The sequence below is a fragment of the Gavialis gangeticus genome, unplaced genomic scaffold (genome assembly GCF_001723915.1).
Source record: "Gavialis gangeticus isolate Ggan-Ray unplaced genomic scaffold, GavGan_comp1, whole genome shotgun sequence".
Taxonomy (NCBI): domain Eukaryota; kingdom Metazoa; phylum Chordata; order Crocodylia; family Gavialidae; genus Gavialis; species Gavialis gangeticus.
In genome coordinates, this window is record NW_017729034.1 from 94,471,054 (window position 1) to 94,489,026 (window position 17,973).

Genomic DNA, 17,973 nt, shown 5'->3' on the forward strand with positions numbered 1-17,973 from the left:
ATGTACATGATACCTGAGATTTTGTTCCTGTTTGTTTTCTAAATGGTGGCAAAAGAAATAAAAGACATTTTTCAACTGCAGAAGGAATATTCTGGTTTTGCAGGAGTCAGCAGGCCCAGAGGCACCTTTGTAAGTATTTTATTCTCTGTTCCTTCCCTTCTGTCCAGTTTTTAAATGCTATAATTTTTTATTTATGACAGTGGTTTGGCTTTAGAGACCATATTCCCAAGATTTGAGATATGAAGCGTTTCAAGAAGTCTTATGCTTAATATTGGAATATTTTGACTCAAACCAGCTGCAAAAGAGAAAAAATAGCTAGTACAGTAAGAGCAATAGTATAACTAGAGCAATGTAAAGCAGTGATTGGCATTGGGTCAGACTTTCAGCATCTTTGTTAGATCTTTCTTACACAGGTTGCTTCTGCTGCCAGAAGGCACAGTTGTCGAAGGGGCTTCAGCAAGAAGGCAAGGATTATTTCTATATGTACCTTCTGCTGTCTACCAGGCACTGCAAGAAGAATCTTCCCTGCCCCCCACCAAGAATGCTGGTGTAACTGTGGCAGAAAGTGGCTCTGCTGCCACACGGAAGGGAAGCTGGGAATGTAGACCCACTCTCAGATCTACCAGTGAAGCAGCTGCGTAGTTTAGACCAAGGCCATTGTTATCCAAAATATTGATTATTTAAAAAGTACAGTGAATTACAGCTGAAGACTGTCTACCGAAAGGTTTCCTTCTCTTGCAGTAACCATAATAGCTGATTACACAGAAGGGACTTATCAAGACGGTATTAAAAACAGAGAGGGAAATAAACTCGTGCTAATGCACTGGATGTGATGCATGCCTTTTTCCCTGTTTTTTAACCATGCAGCTGGCTTCCTTTCCTTGGGATAAGATTTTTAAATTCATCATTCATTTATTAAAATAAATTTTTTGATTTGTTGCCTGTTGTCACATGCTGCTCCAGTTATTCCAGGTCATTTTGTGGTTTAGTTCTGTCCTCCTGTGTGTTACCCTTTTCATTTTGGCATTTATGAACTTATACCTGGTTAAATTTATATGCATCCTTGCATAGCCATCTGGGGAAAGAAGGGATGCTTGCTTTTGTTCTTCAATGTTTCACTGAATGGCCTGGCCTGGACTGGACTACAGTCAGCAACAAAGCTGATGGTTGACCAGTGGAGAATGCTGTATCATTGAGGCTTGGAAGTGTTGTGTTGATTATTGCTGGTCCTCAGACAATGGTTTTAAAAACCGCTAATTTATAAAATGGTCTGAACAGCATGTTTATATGATTCACAGATATGAAATTGAGAAATATGCAAACACCAGCGAGGACTGAAAAATAGCACAAAGTGACCTAGAGAGATAAGGATCATGAGCCAGAAATAAACATATGAGAGAGACATCTTTGAAACTGGCATTTTTCCCCAGATGTAACTTGCAAATATCCAGACTCAGTGGTAAGGAGTAACCTCTAACTGTCCTAATGACTCCTTCATGTAGCCTATAATAATGAATGAGTAATGCTGAAAGAGATGGTAAATTAGACATAAGCATGCCTTTTTGTGGCCAGAAAAGGCCAGTGCAATTTTGAGATGGCCTGCTGTATCTGTACTGTTATTACAATCTGTACTGTACACTTCTGTGTACCCCACCATTAAAAGATAATGATTCCCTCCAGGTAGGTCAAAGAGAGAAACCCAGTATTCATGGGGCTGGAAGGACTGTTTTACAAGAAAAAATTAAAAGACTTCAATGTCTATAATTCTGCTACACTATGATTAAGACTGTTAAACTATGATTAAGACTTGAGACTATTATAAGTACTTGGATGCTGTAAGCTCCAGTGAAGGGAAATTTAACACTATTCACAGGAAAGTAACTAGAACAGAAAAAATTGAAACAAAAAACAGGTTTAACAGACACACATTTCCTTTTAACAAGAGGTTACATTGTAGAATAGTCTCCTAAATGATATAAACCTTAATGTTTATATAATTGTTATAGTTTTAATAAAACTAAATTGGGCAAAATGTACTGGAGGCATGTTACAGGGACATGCACTGAAATCTTATCCAAGTGTCTGTTTATATAATGTTGATCATGTAGTCAAAGGAGAAGCTTTAAATGAGAAAATTGAATTCTTTATTGATTTGTGTAATTGTATTTTACATAGGCTTATTGATATCAAGACTACTGTAATTGGGGTAATCTGAATAGACATGTTGCACTTTCTATCATAGACTGAACAGAAATTTCAGCAGTGCAAGTAAACTGAAATATTTTTGTAGTTTGTAAGTTAATTATTCCAATATACAGTTTCAGTTTTGGATTAGACTTTTGGGTTTGTATCAATTTTTTTTTTTAAGGGGTGAGAGTGTGGGTGTAGATTTGGTGGACGAGTCTGGCTGATTGGGCAGGAGGGTGTGGAGCAGAGGTGTGAAATATGGCCCACAGAGCCATGTCTTTCAGTTTCTTTCACCTCTTTGGGAACCCTGCAACTTAGTGGTGTAGTGAGCAGAGGCAACAGGAATTACCATGGCTCCCAGAGCCATGGCAGCCACCACCCATCCCCTCTACCAAATTTCTAACACCTAGATGATGTGGCTTTGTGCTCCAGGTCCAGCTTGTGGGACTGCTTATAGGAAGAGCAGTGGCAGCAATAATTTACTTGGCTTAAAGAACCATTGAAATTAGTACTCCTGCCGCTCATCCCACTGTCAAATGTCTAGCCCTGTGGGCCAGATTTGGAACATGGAGCAGCATCATTTGGCCTGTACTGGAAACATGCAGTTGGATGAGTGCTTGGCTGCCATGGCTTCAGAGGACAGTGGAAATTTAATGCTGCAGCCACCACATTTCCAGCCTTGCAAGCCAGATAACAGCCCATGCGCCAGATCTGACCTATAGATCTGGGGCAACTCATCTAGGTTACAATGGTGGATGAGTTTGACAGCCCTCGTATACAGAGACTTGTCTCCTTCATCCCAAATCAATGCTAATTTTCATCAAGAGACTGCAGTACTTACCAAAATGATGTAAACTGACACTTGTTTATATGAATTATAAGCTATAAATGTTGTTTGGTAGTAGAAATGTGCATCTAAAAATAAATACTAGCCAGAAGCTGACTTCTGGCCTTTGACAGTTCCTAAAAAAATTCTCTCTGCAGGTTCTTGCCAGACGGTGAAAAAGGAGAAAGCTATCCTTGTAATAAAATAGTCCCCTTCCTTTCTGTGCTAAACTCTGCCCATAGGAGGCCCCCAAAGGTAGCATGAAGGTGTACTGCAGCTCCCAGTCTGCATGGCTTTGCACTTTTGTTTTAAGACAGTACACCATGTCTTATATAATAGCTAATATTTTATTGCTGAGACGTTCCAGCTTTAGATTCTTAATACCAAGAGCTGCTAACTTAACTTGATCTTGGTACTGTTTTTTTTTCTTAAATGCTAATGTATTCACTTAACATTAGATAAGATGGAGGAACTCTTCAGTAAATTAAATCACAGGAAAGCAACTTATGAGAAGTGGAAACTTGGACAAATAACTAGGGAAGAATATAAGAGCATTGCTCAGGCATTCAGGGATGAAGTCAGGAAGGCCAAAGTGCAATTGGAGTTGCAGCTAGCAAGGGATGTAAGGTAACAAGAAGGGTTTCTACGGATATGTCAGTAGCAAGAGGAGGATCAGGGGAAGTGTGGGTCCCTTACTGAATTGGGGAGGCACTCTTGTGACAGGATGCAGAAAGGACTGAAGTGCTCAATGCCTTTTTTGCTTCAGTCTTCACAGGCAAGGTCAGATCCCAGACTACTGCACTGGGCAGCACAATTTGGGGAGGAGGCAAGCAGCCCTCAATGTTGAAAGAACAGGTTGGGGACTATTTAGAAAAGCTGGACATATACAAATCCATGGGGCCAGATGGGATGCACCTGAGAGTGCTGAGAGAGTTGGCTGCTGAGATTGCAGAGCCCCTGGCCATCATCTTTGAGAACTCATGGTGATCAGCAGAGGCCCCAGATGATTGGAAAAAGGCAATCAATGCCCATATTTAAGAAAGGGGGGGAAAAAGGAGGATCCAGGGAACTACAGACCAGTCAGCCTCACCTCAGTCCCTGGAAAAATCATGGAGCAGATCCTTAAGGGATCCATCTTGAAACATTTGGAGGAGAAGGAGGTGATTAGGAACAGTCAGCATGGATTCACCAAGAGCAAGTTATGTCTGACCAACCTAATTGCCTTCTGTGATGACATGACTGGCTTTGTGGATGTTGGGAGATTGGTGGATGTGGTGTACCTTGATTTATAGCAAGGCTTTTGATACGGTCTCCCACAACATTCTTGCAGGCAAGCTAAGGAAGTATGGGCTGGATGAATGGGTTCTAAGGTGGATAGAAAACTGGCTGGAGGATCGGGCTTGGAAGGTAGTAAACAATGCCTTGATTTCTAGTTGGCAGCTGGTATCCAGTGGAGTGACCCATGGGGTTTAGTCTTGGGGCCAGTTTTTTGTTCAATGTTTTTATCAGTGACCTGGAAGATGGCAGAGAGTGCACCCTCAGCAAGTTTGCAGATGACACCAAGCTGGGGGGAGTAGTAGATACGCTGGAGGGTAGGGCTAGGATTCAGAGTGACCTAGACAAATTGGAGGATTGGGCCAAAAGGGATCGCAGGAGGTTCAACAAGGACAAGTGCAGAATCCATCACTTTGGAGGAAACAATCCCATGCACTGACCAGTACAGGCTGGAGGCTGACTGGCTGGGTAGCAGCTTTGCAGAAAAGGACCTGGGGGTTACAGTGGACAGTAAGCTGAGTATGAGCCAACACTGCCCTTGTTGCAAAGAAGGATTTGGACAAATTGGAGAGAGTCCAGCGGAGGGCAACAAAAATGGTTTGGGGGTTGGGGCATGACTTATGAGGAGAGGCTGAGGGAATTGGGCTTATTTAGTTTGGAGAAGAGACGACTGAGGGGATTTAATTGCTGCCTTCAACTATCTGAAGGGAGGTTTGAAAGAAGATGGAGCTGGATTGTTCTCAGTGGTGGCATATGACAGAATAAAGAGCAACAGTCGCAAGTTGTAGCAAGGGAAATTTAGGTTAGATATTATGAAGAATTTTTTTTACTGGGAGCACTGGAACAGGTTACCCAGAGAGGTGGTGGAAGCTCCATCCTTGGAGGTTTTCAAAACCCAGCTAGACAAAGCTTTGCCTGGGATAGTCCTGCATTGAGCAGGGGTTTGGACTAGATGACCTCCTGAGGTCCCTTCCAATCCTAATGTTCTGTGATTCCATTACAAGATGACCTGCCCTTACCCCAATAATTAGGTATTGTATATGGAAAATGTATACATTTGTTATAAACTTCCATGTAAACAGTATAATTATTGCAGGTTCACCTTAATTTTGTCCTCTCCCACTGCCACAGCAGGGAACACAAATCTGGGGGGTCAGTTCCTTTGTCCTCTACCTTCCACCTGCAGCCCCTTTTCCTCCCCTGCCCCCACCCCTTACTGTCAGACTCTGCTTTTCCCTGAGCACATGGAAGTGAGGGGCAAATATGAAAATGTTGACTTTGAAATTGAATATAGCTGTAGTATATAGTACCCATGGACTTACTCATCCAGAACTGATGCATTTTACCTTTTTCGAATTTTAGCACATGTACTCCATAAACACTTTTTAAGCAGCACATTGGCACCTACTTATATATAGAACAGATTTTATTAAGGAAACTTCTTTGTTTTCCAAGCCAAATTAGCCAAATCCATGAATTATTCAAGAACCATATGGGGCCCTACTACAAGCAGACATCCTCCACTACTACCTGGGGCTTCAGGTGCATCCATATCACTTGGCAAGGCATTTTACATGCAGGCCTAAGCCCAGAGGCTTGAGGTTCTGATGCCCCCAAGCTTTGCTTATTCTCAGCTGTATGGCTGCAGGAGCAAGGTAAGGGGGAGTCTCCCATTTCCATAAAGTGGGCATAAAGCCAAGATTTTGACCACTGGAAATGAGCAGATTTTTTTATTTTTTATAATTTGTATCAGAGGCCAGATTAGCCAAAACTAATTCCAAATCCAAGAGTCCAGAAACATAAGTGGTCCTACTACCAGCAGACATCCTCCACCCACAGCTGGGGTTTCAGATGTTTCCAAATCCTTTGGCAGGCATCCTACTTGCAGTCCCAAGCCCAGAGGCATGGGGTTCAGATGCCCCTGAGTTGTGCTTGCCCTTACCTTCAAGGTTAGGGCGGCTAGGATCTGGAACCAACTTCCAAGGGAAGTGGTGCTGGCTCCTACCCTGCGGCTCTAAGAAGAGGCTTGATGCCTACCTGGCTGGAGTCATTTGAGCCCAGTTTTTCTCCTGGCCAGGCAGGGGGTTGGACTTGAAGATCTACAAGGTCCCTTCTGACCCTACTTCTGTGATTCTGTGATATCATTCTAGGATAAGGCCCTTGGAGCAGGCAAGGGAGGAGACTCCCATTTCCATAAACTGGGCTTAAAGCCATTGCACCTCAGCAGGTACTGAATGTGAGCCATGCCATAAGAGCAGTTCTCCTGGGGTGTAATTCAGGAGAGCTGTCTTCTTGGACACACATACACAGCAAAAGATTTTGATACTCTGAAGAAAAACCAGAGCAGTGCTTATGCATGATATTAGTTCAAAGCCAAAAGGCTTATAATTTATCATATAGTTGTTTTTTTTAAACTGAGTTCCACCAGAGTCAGCAGCATTTCAAGCCATGGTGACCCCATAGCTCAGCAGTGCTCATTATATTATATGCTAGATACCCCCACACACAGGATCTGTGTGTTAATTAGCTACCACTCATGACTGGAACCGAATGTTCTTGTTACGAGTACTGGGATGCTCCAAAAATTTAAATGCAGATCAGGTGTGGGCAGCTTGGTCCAGCTTCATCTCCTGGCGGGAGGGGCCACACTAATCATGCAACAGGCTGAGAGAGGGTGAGCTGTTTGTGGTGTCCCATATGATGTTTGCCAGATATGTAAGGATGGTAAAGAAAGGGGAATAATGGGAAAGAAGCCACAGCTCAGCTGTGGGTATGAATTGGAAGTTGAAATGTATGCAGTGTAGTGGCTTATTATGAGTTGGAAAAAAAAGTCAATGCTGAGGGGGACTGCATTAAATGGGCATTACCATTAACCTTATTCAAATGGGCTGCACTAACCTATCCTTGTGGTAGGTTCCCACCAGTATGTTTGCCCAGTTGGGACATATATTTTATTGTCATGCTCAGTGTTGGCTGCATGTAATCGACTTCATAGTTGGTTTCCATTACTGACCACATGCTGCTTTTGGCAGTTTAGTGATAAACAATGTATTTTAATACAAATTTAAATGAGGGGCTTTTCTCCCCACGCTGACTGGAGGGGAAAAAACCTTGTGTTCAAGTAAATGTGGTGTTACTTTGTCCAAAATGGCAGTGCTGTGATCATTTCCTGATTTTTGCAATGAAGTGGCTTCAAGACTATCAGAAACAAGATTTCTTCAGCCTGCTTGTTTGCTCTTAAACTTAGTCTAGATACATTTTTTTTTTTTTTTTTTTAAACCTTCCACTTCTGGTTTTCTTTAGGCAATACCACACTTACTTAGCACTTCCTAAATCATCTTTCCAGATTGTCTCCTGATTTTGTTTGCAGTATTTGGAGAAGGTTTGGGAATGCTGCAGTGCTCCATTTAGTCCAATTTGGTTTAAAGATTAAATAACATTAAGCAATTCATGCCTCATGTTCTGAACTCAGTCCTTCTGTATAGTCACCTGGGACTCGGTCTCTTGCTTTTCTGTTCTTCATTTGTGCAGTCCATCTGACAAGCAAAAGATTTCAAAATCTCGGTTACAGTTGGGAAAGCTTTTGGTCACACAGTTTCTGTAATTTGGGTTTACTTTCTAATATGCAATTTCTTATTTAGTGCTGGGTTGTTAATAAAAAGAAACTGCACTGGTAGGTTTAGGTGTATTAACAGGCCTGTCACACTTTAAATTCAGTTTTCTTTAGGAAACCCTGAGAGAAATTGCTGTTAACGCTTTCTGCAAAGCTAACACCATGCGAAGAGACATTTTTTTCTGAGTATTAATTAACCTTATTTTTAAGTATTCTCGTGACACAACTTACAGCTTAACGCTTTGAAACTGTTTTACAGTAAACTTATAAGTAAGATGCACAGTTCAAATTTTAGACTTAGTTATTTGAACATTTTGTTTAACATGCTGTATACCCACGGTCAGCAACCTTTTCTAGCTGCAGATTGAAATGACCCAGCTTGGGACAGAAGCAGGTGGGCAGGTGCTATAGGACCCAACTATTGCTGCTTCAACCCACAACAGCATGTTGATGAATTCCTACATTTCTGGGCTGGACTCAGTGGCGCTCTGGGCTGAATCTGGCCTACAGGCCACAGGTTGCCAACCGCTAGTGTATACTATCTTCTTTAAAGTTCATTTAGATTTTTAAATAGACTGACTTGAGAATAAAATAGCTGATTTATGGATAACACCATGTGTAAGCAGCCTTATTCCAGAATACGTTTATTTGCATATGGAGTTATCCATAAACAGGTTTTCCAGAACAGCTTTATTAGCTTTTCCTGAATAATGTCATGTATAGACAAGTCCTTCTTAGGATGTTTTGTTTTTAATTCCCCCAGATTTGCTCTTTTCTTATACTGCTTCAAATCTATTGTTTTCTTCTGTCTGCTTTAGATGTACTTTGCAGGAAAAAAACAAACTTGGAACATTATCTTGTAACATTTCATTATTACTAACCAAAGACTGCCAAATTTGAAAGTAGTTTGTTTAAGATTAGCAAGTGCTTTGTATTTTTTCCCCAAGAGCACATCATGAGTAAACATATTCTACAAATTCTATTAAAATATTTAACTAAATAGAATAATTGGCTCAAAGAAAACTTAGGTTCAGTTTCTGTTGCCTAAAGGTGTCGGACTGCTACTAAATGTTGTTTAACTCCACTTGGAGAGATCTTATTTTTGTCTGTGGCTAGACTTGTCCTTCTGAGCATGCTCAGACAAATTCCATTATGACCATCTGTGGCAATCCTACTCCATCTGGGATAGCATGCAGCTCTGTCTCCAAAATGGTGGTTAGAAAAGAAACAGGTGGACTTGCTTTTTGACAGAATAACCTGTATTTTTAGTGCAGTAGCCTAATTAGGGCACTTAAAATCTAGGTCTCCAGCTCTAGTTAACTTCTCACTGCCGTGTAAAATGCTGTAAACACCAGGCCACCGGTTAGAAAAGGCTAGAGGCACTTTCCCTGTCTACTGGGGTCTGGCCTGTGCTCCTGGCCCAGTGGCATTTCTGTTTTACATTAAATAGCCATTGAATGAAATGGATAAACACTGTAAATGTTTAGATACATAAGTAGCACTTATGTCTAAAGATGCCTAAAGATATCTTAGACTGATTATGTTGTACTTTAAATATTACATGTGAATTTTTCAGTGACTATTATGCAATGATCTATTTTCTTCTGAGGGGAAAAAACAGAACGAGTGTTTTGGTTATAACACAGTACAATTTGAGTGTGTGGTTTGTGGCTATATGTAAATTGATTAAATACATAAACGCTTTGGTTAATCAGTTTCGAATTAGGGGCAGAGGAAGAGCCAGAGGAGGTTTTGCTGGTACAAATACTGGTCCCAGCAACTCAAATACTACTTTTCAAAAGAGACCGAAGGAAGAGGAATGGGATCCTGAATATACCCCAAAAAGCAAGAAATACTTCTTGGTGGGTGCTAGAGAATTTATTATATTATGCATGCATTTTTGTTCTCACAGCATATTCTATATCCGGTTTTAAGAAGGCTGTCACTTTATGCATGTTATTTTTGTTATCACTGTCTGTTGTAGCGTCATACTGCTATGAGAGCATCAGGCTTCCAGTAGTGCCAGCTCCAGCATCTTTTTGCTGCAGGAGGGTGGCAATAGCTTGTTTTAAAGGAAGAATATCCACAAAAAAACATTATTTCCATCCTTCGGATGGAGGAATGACAACATACCAGACTAATGCTTACTGAGAGATGGTGCCTCAGCCCTATCTGAGAGTCCAGTAAAAACAGAAAGCCAGCAGCATATCTAGGCTAGACATGGACTGGCTATGGTGGCAGCAGCTCTGCTGCTCTCATTGGAGTATGGAGAAATATGTGCAACTCTTCCACCTTTGGTCTTTTTCTACCAGCAAAAATGCCCCCAAAAACAAACAAAAAAAACTTGTTAAAATAAGTGATCCAAGATTTTTTATTTAGCGCGTTCTAGTTCTGGTTAATAAAGAGAATGTTACATTATCAGTTATTAAGGCGGAGACACATTTTTCTAAACACTCAAAGTTTGTTCAGTGATATTGTAGTGCTTTCATTTAATATGGTATAATCAGAAGTATTATACATGGAATAATTCCAGTAATCATCCTGAAAAGAAACTTCGTACACTGGAATCCAAATATATTGGGTTTAGCTGAGATCTATATTTAGTGTTGTTGCATGCTTATCACATATAACACAGTGTATCAAATAACAGAATCTCCTGGAATACTTGAGCTTTGTTATCCTCAAGGACAAGAGGAACTTTTATAATGAAACCTGGCTCTCAGCCTTGGCTCATACTTGGCATAAAGTTGAACTGAAAAATCACTTTTAAAAAAAAAAGTTCCAAATCTGTTTTTTTTTAAAATTTTTATGTAGCTTCTTGTCCAAAGGTCTTATTTTTATTAAGGTTCAGAAGATGTTTACCAAGACATGAATAATATAGGGGTTTACTTGATGCTCTCTTTTATAGTCAAACAGATGATGGAAAACATTTTGTCATTCAGATTTGTACTAAACTGCAATTCAGACAATTTAGCCAATTTACAACTGAGGGGAAAATTGAATTATTATTAAATTTAAACTATTAAAGCATTATAAGCAATTTTGGAGCTTTGTGGATGAATGATTGATGGATGAAAACTGATCTTAAAAAATCAGCTTTGTTTAAACTGGATTTTACTTAGATAAAACACACATTTTTTCCTTAAAAATCTGCAAGAAAACATGACAGACAGTAGAAGCCTAAATTTTCCATAATCCATTTAATTAAATAGAACCCTACACTTTCCATAATCCATTTGGACTGAGTGAAAACAAAAACTGTCAAACAGAACATTAAACTATAATTATTTTTTATAGAATACTCTTGCTGAAGCTTTAGAGAGTCAAATCACTGAATTGCTAAAAGTTGCTAGCTAAATGCCTGAATGTAAGGTTTGTTGATATGCCAAATTGATATGAAGCAAAACCTGGATACTTCACTGGATTAGGTTCCCTATCTATATTCACTTGCAAACGTGGTTTTGCAGAACAGCTGTGGGTGTACAGAGCCACAGGAAAGAGCTGCCTGGGGACCACTGATTAACTCCAACTTGATTGGAGAAGTAGTGCCTTTTAATTGTAAAAGTGGCCATAAACAGATGACTATCTTGTCCTTAATTCATCTGCAAATTAGGCAGATTGCAAAACAACCAAGTTGTGAAGAAACTTTGTATTAGCCAGATAGAGATAATATTTTTTTCTTCTTTTCAGAAGTGGGAGCCGATGAGACTTATTTGTTCTGAAATCTGGAAGAACAGTTCACTAGCTACATATAATTTCTTTCATTAATTAGTTTTAAATAAACAGTATTTTGATAAACTTTTTTTAGGTATCTAGAACATAAAGTTTTATATTAAATGAAAACAATTTTAATTCTGTTTTTTATGAATTTAATATCTCATTGTTTTTACCCATTGCAAATTGACGAAATTACATATAAATCATTAGTCATTTAGCAAATGTCATTCATGACTAAGTAGAAACTAGTGTATTGTTATATTGCTTAAGTCAGTGATTCTCAACCAGGGTGCCTTGAGCCATACAGGGGTGCCATACAATGTTTTCACTTTTAGATGCAAAAAAATGATCCAAAAGAGAAACCCAGAGATTTCAAATAGGAATCTATAATGTTAAAAGCATTCTGACCTGTTGTGGTCTTCCTGAGGTCTTTGCAACAAAAGAATTGATCTATTATTTTTCTACAGTTAAGAGTGAAAACTAAGAGCCAACACTTTTCTGAGGGGTGTCTCGAGTCTAACAAGGTTGAGGACTACTGGCTTAAGTACATGCATAGGATGCATTTCTCTGGTTAGCAGAATTTAAAAACAAATGCCAAACTTGAAATAAACAATATAATTGGTTGAACAGCAGCACATTTTTAGTGGTTTTGAGCCAAAAAACACCAACTTTTGTTTTGGAAAATTACTAAAATGCAAATACAAAAAGGAAACCAAAGGAACTGCTTCGACCCAGTAACTAAGACTTGTTTTGTATTAAATAAATCACAAAAAACATACTGTGTAGTAAGAGGCAACAGACTTTTGTCTGTTCAGTAACTTCTGACAGGCCCTTTCTTTTACCATACCAGGAGTGAGATCAGCAAGTATCATTAAGTAGGGTGGTAAAGCCAGCACTTCCAGAAGATAGCAAATCTCATTAAGTGATTGGTTTGATATACATCATTATAAATGGGAGTTAGAGTAGTTCTCTACATGACAAGCCTCCAATGTAAAACCCTTCATAAATCAAGGAAGTCTTAATTGTTTTTGGAATTTTGTTTTTTGTAGTTTTAAATGTGGGGACTATGCCTCCTGCTGTGAGCTATAAGTTATCAATAATGGAATCTAAACTGCTAAAATATTTCCTGTAAAACTGCATCTTGAGAGAATTTATATAAATTCAACAGTGTATTGAATTGATCATTCCTACATAATATGGTGTTAAGTACGTTATAGATATTGTTCATTTAACTTTTTCTTCTTCTTTGTCCCTTTTTAATGTAGCATGATGACAGAGACGATGGTGTGGATTATTGGGCTAAAAGAGGAAGAGGTCGTGGCACTTTCCAGCGGGGCAGAGGGCGGTTTAACTTCAAAAAATCAGGTAGCAGTCCAAAGTGGACACATGACAAATACCAAGGGGATGGGCTTGTAGAAGAAGAAGAAGAAACGATGGAAAATAATGAAGAAAAGGACAGACGCAAAGAAGAAAAGGTAGAAAATTCTGGCTTGTCTGTGATTTGATGAATATTTTCTTCCTCACTGTACTCTTAACTTCAATCTCCTAAAATGAAAACACCTTAATGTAGAGTCAGTAATGGACAGAAAGAATGCAGTAAGATTATTTCTCTTTTTCCACAGGAGTAATAAGTTTGAAGAATTCCAACTGAAAGATCAGCCCTCACACTATCTACACAGCATTTTTAATAATTTTCTTTTGTTGTCAAATGAATGTAAGCATTTTACTTAAATTTTACTGTTTGAAAGTAGTATAGAACAATTGTTTTGTTTTAAGCCTTTAGAAACCTTGATATAGTAAACTGTATGCTGATGATCGTACAGGTAGAAAGTAAAATATTTGTAACTCAACTTTTAAGAACTTTTACTGTTTGTTATATGCAGTGTAATTCTGTTTTGTCCAAAATACATGGTCAAGTACAACTCTAAAAGTTTTGATTATTCCCCACGTCTGTATTTTATTCTGAAGTAAACTTACAGCTCTGCACACCTAAAATCTTGGAAGAGCATTTATTTTACACATTGGTACTAACTACATTTAAAAAATGGGCACTGGAATTTCTCTTTGGTTTAAGAGCTAGTTATATAACAGAAGTGGCTTCTTGTTACCAAATAAAAAGTAGTGTTAAGATTGCATTCTATAACCAAGCTGCAGAAGAGACTATTTGAAAATAGTCACTTAATCTTGCCAAAGCAGTCTTAGTGACAGAGTAAAATGGGGACTAACCATATTAACTTCCTGTTTTAATAGTCACAAAAACCTTGCAGTAGATCACATAAGGACTGTTCCCCTTAAGAGCCACTTCTGAGAAAAGGTATATCCACAATACGTATTCAGGGCTTAATTATTAGCACTGTGATTTAAAATGTATGTTTTTAGGCCATAGATAGAAGCCCTCTTTTTAACTCTGTATTAAATATAGCAATAGTTTGATATAGAATGCAAGGCAAGATACACATTCACAGATTTACTCACTCAGAGGCATGAGCTTTTGTAGCTTTAGCTTATTTCATCAGATATAACTGAAGCTATGAAAGCCTCTCTGAATGAGTTAATCTACAAGGTGCTACCCTGTCCTGTGTTCTGCCTAAGGTCAAACAAACATAGGTAGCTACCTTACTTAAGTATAATGTTTCTCTGCATTCTGTTACTGCTACTGGGGTAATGCCTCAATTTTGTTTGTTCAACAGCCCAAGCAGTAGTTGAATTTTATATATGCTAACCAGAAGCACCATCTTGGGGGATGCATGTTCCTGGAATTCTTTCCTAGTTTTATGACAGAAGTAAACCACTAACAAGGAATATAAAAGCACTACCCGTTGTTTAAGCAGTATAATAGATGCTAAATGGCTCCTTCACAACTACACAATCAGAAATGTTTTGAATAACTTCTGCTGACTCATGAGTCACCAATAGAAAGCTTTGGTCAAGAAATGTGTGGCACTATTGATCCAGCTACTCTTTGCATCAGTCTTTATCCCAGTTTGCAAAACTGCTTTTTCAGATTCTTCATGCAGACTTTCCTCTTCAGGTAAGTAGTCTGGCAAGTGAGATTGCTGAAGCACACTTGCAGTTTTAAGTGGAACAATAATCTGAAAATTAAAAAAAAAAAAAAATTTGCACCTTGCTGTACTGAAACTTGAATGCATTTAGCATACAACTTTTTTAAAAAATTTCAATAAGGAGGGCTGAAACACTGCCCCTTCTTGGATACAGGCTAGAGAATGAGTATCACCACAATCACTTCTAGGGTTTAATTAACAAATCTGAGGCAAGTGCCTACATTTTATAGGCCAGTGGTTCTTAACCTTTTCAGACTTAAGGCACCTCTCCATAACTTGTCAAAATTTAGTGGTATCTCATTAAAAAACAAAGTTATTACAGTGGGTAAAAAAATGACTGGACACATCTTTTTTTAATCAAACCAGAAAAATGCACATGAATAACCCATATAATTAATGAGACAGTGAGGCTGGTAGTTCTTGCAAATATCTTGAATTTGTGGCTGAATTAAAGAGACTGATTTCCTCTTCCACTGAAAGTTGCCTTTCCCCTCATATTTTGTTTGTTAAAGCAAAAAAAACTCCAACTCACATATGATGTTGAAAATTACAACAATATTTTTACAGCTCATTTTGAAATGTTGGAATATTGCTTGGTTAGTTAAACCCAGAAGTGATTGAAAAGATACTGCACCATATTTCAGTCTTAGGGTCTGATCACCGTGCTTATCAGGAAGTTCTTCCTGAATCCCGATTCTTGGTGTTTCCGTAAACAGCTTTCTAACCCAGCATATACTCTGTAACATCCAAATCTGGGAAACATTTTTGAATCTTCTAGCAATTCCAACTCATCCGATATCAGTAGCAAGACTTCTATATTATTTGATACACCTCTGGGGGGGAACATTTCTAGTTCTCAGACATTAGCTTGAGCCTTCCAGATCTGAATCTTATCTGGATCCCTGGTAGTCAGCTAAGTTAGGGCTAAGCTTTATCAGAAGCAGTTGAAATATTTTCATTTGGACATTGCATGCTGGTATTCAGTTTACTCCAATGCAGAAATGTGCCAGCGAGATATGCTAGTTTTTAGAGCACCAGCTATGACTGCTCAACAGATCATAGAAATCAGGTGGATGTTTGTGTGTAAAAAATTGTTAACACTTCCTCCTTCAACTTGTAAACTTGGGATAAAACCTTGCCCCTTGATAACCATCTTACTACTTTGTGCAACATGATACTGGTATATTCAGATTTCCATTGTCTTGCACAATCTTGAAAAAACAAAAGATTTTTAGTGGCCTTTTAATGTAATTGACGGCTTTTACTGTGCGCACATGCTTTTTACAATTCCTGGATATATTTTTTTCACTACAAGAGTGTCTCAGTGAAGGACGCAGTGGCACGTCTACAGGTGCATTGATATGCCATAATTATGGCGCACATTAAGTTAAGTATCTGTAATAAGTACTAAATGTATTGTAATTGGTGCTACTGCACAGTATTGCTGGCGCAGGTCTTTTAGGTGACATGAATACACAGTAGGCTAATTCTGTTGTGCATTAGTGCAGCTTTTGCTGGGACACACTAATTCACAGTAGAATTAATCTGCTTGTAGCATCTCATGTAGACGCGCCTAGTGAGTTGTAACACCACTTGGATTCTGTTTCTTCATGTTTGAAACAAATCCTCATACTGACCCAACCATAGTGGGAACACTGTGCAAACACCTACACCGGATTTCCAGGAGAATAAACCCAAAGATTTCAAATATGAATCTACTGTCAAGAACACCCTAACCTCTTATAGTGTCACTGAGTTCTTGATAGTAAAAGAATTGCTTTACTTCTCTATCATCAGCCAAATGAATAAAAGCTAGGAGTGGGCATTTCTTACTTATCTGTTGATTTATCTACCCAAAGAGGGAAGGTAATAGCCATTTCAACTTTTTTCCTCACATTTTTTTTCAGTATTGGAAGTCTCCTAATGGTATCATTGGACAGTAAAATTTTATCAATTTGTGAGTTTAGCAATAGAATGTCTGCTTAAAGAATTAGGTAGCCTTACCTCTTTTCCAGATTCACTTCTAATCAGTTGTGCTTCTAATACTTTTGTTGCAGCAATAGCAGAAGCTAGGGTCTAAAATAAGAGGTTTACTGTTTTAAACGTAAGAGTCTAAGAACATGAGAAGTGCCATGCCAGGTGAGACCAATGATCCATCTAGCTCAGTATCCTGTCCCCAGCAGGGGCAAGAATGGATGTTTTAAATAGAAAGCATTGCACTGGGTATATCTAGAGTGATCTGTGCCCTGTTCATTACCCACCCTGGCATCCAAAATACATAATTATAACACAGCAAATTTACTGCTAAAGATCCAACTTTAAAATACTGTTAAGGCAAAGAAAGTTGCAATTCATTGAACAGTACTTCCAATCAGAGATGACCCGAGCAGGGTGTAGGGTCCAGGGCAAATTAGCCTGTGTGGGACCCTGCCCCCAGACGCACGGAAACAGGCAGCAGATTCAGCGGCAAGTGCACAAATGTAGGGGGGCATATGCCCCCCCATTACTCCCACCCCTGTGCACTGCAAGGAGCTGGCCCCAGTGCCAGCCCCTGGTGGCTTTGTCTTGCTCCTCCAACTGGGTCCTGCAGCTAGGGGTGCTGCCCAGCCAGGGCAAGAATGCATATCCCCCAACACTCCCTCACCTTGGCTACTGCTGCTGCCTCAATCTGCCCTGCTCTTTCCCCACCATGACTTACCTGAGGGAGCTGCTCTCCCTCGCTGCCCAGGGCCTGTACTCCCAGCCACGTACATGCGAGTATGCACTCGTGTATGTGATACCCCCTGCGTCCTGTTCCCCCCAGCCTCTTGCAAGCTGGAACTCTGCCAGCCTGCAAGGGGAAACCTGTAGTTTTCCATGTTTTTTTCCTTTAAAGGAGAAAATCTGCATTTTCCTGCAGTAGACAGAAAATCTGGATCCCTGGTAGTCAGCATCTTCAATCTTTTTTTCCTTACCATAGCAAAAGAGCTCAATAATTTACCCTCCACCCCACAATCAATTTGTTGGAAAGTAATAGCCCTTGGTTGTACACGCTCTTTGATCAGGTACAGCTGTTACCTACATACCCAAGATGTTAAATGCAGTATATGATTTTAAAATGTGACCCTGAAGGATACAAAATGTTATCCTGAAGAGTATGCTTAGTGAAAGCGAAGCAGCAACTTGGCTAACAAGGCATTTGCTTAATTCCTTACTGGCTTCAGTTAAGGTTCAGAAAAATATATGTGTGGTCAAACAAGGCTGTTTTAGGTTTTCTTGTTTTCCAGACTCTCAAAAAAAAGAAAAAAAAAAAG

General features: G+C 39.2%; 2 protein-coding genes across 2 annotated transcripts in view; one reads left to right on the forward strand and one right to left on the reverse strand.

The window, feature by feature from the left end:
• BCLAF1 (BCL2 associated transcription factor 1) overlaps window positions 1-13,613 on the forward strand; it is a 48,110-nt gene extending 34,497 nt beyond the window's left edge. The window contains exons 11-13 of the mRNA XM_019526937.1: window positions 44-129; window positions 9,617-9,763; window positions 12,884-13,613. Of these exons, the coding sequence (XP_019382482.1) occupies window positions 44-129; window positions 9,617-9,763; window positions 12,884-13,123 (473 nt within the window). The 3' untranslated portion in view covers window positions 13,124-13,613. The remainder of the gene's footprint in view (window positions 1-43; window positions 130-9,616; window positions 9,764-12,883) is intronic.
• Window positions 13,320-17,973, reverse strand: part of LOC109304406 (armadillo repeat-containing protein 1-like) — an 11,804-nt gene continuing 7,150 nt past the window's right edge. The window contains exons 6-7 of the mRNA XM_019526939.1: window positions 16,685-16,756; window positions 13,320-14,710 (exon numbers count right to left, since the gene is read on the reverse strand). Of these exons, the coding sequence (XP_019382484.1) occupies window positions 14,525-14,710; window positions 16,685-16,756 (258 nt within the window). The 3' untranslated portion in view covers window positions 13,320-14,524. The remainder of the gene's footprint in view (window positions 14,711-16,684; window positions 16,757-17,973) is intronic.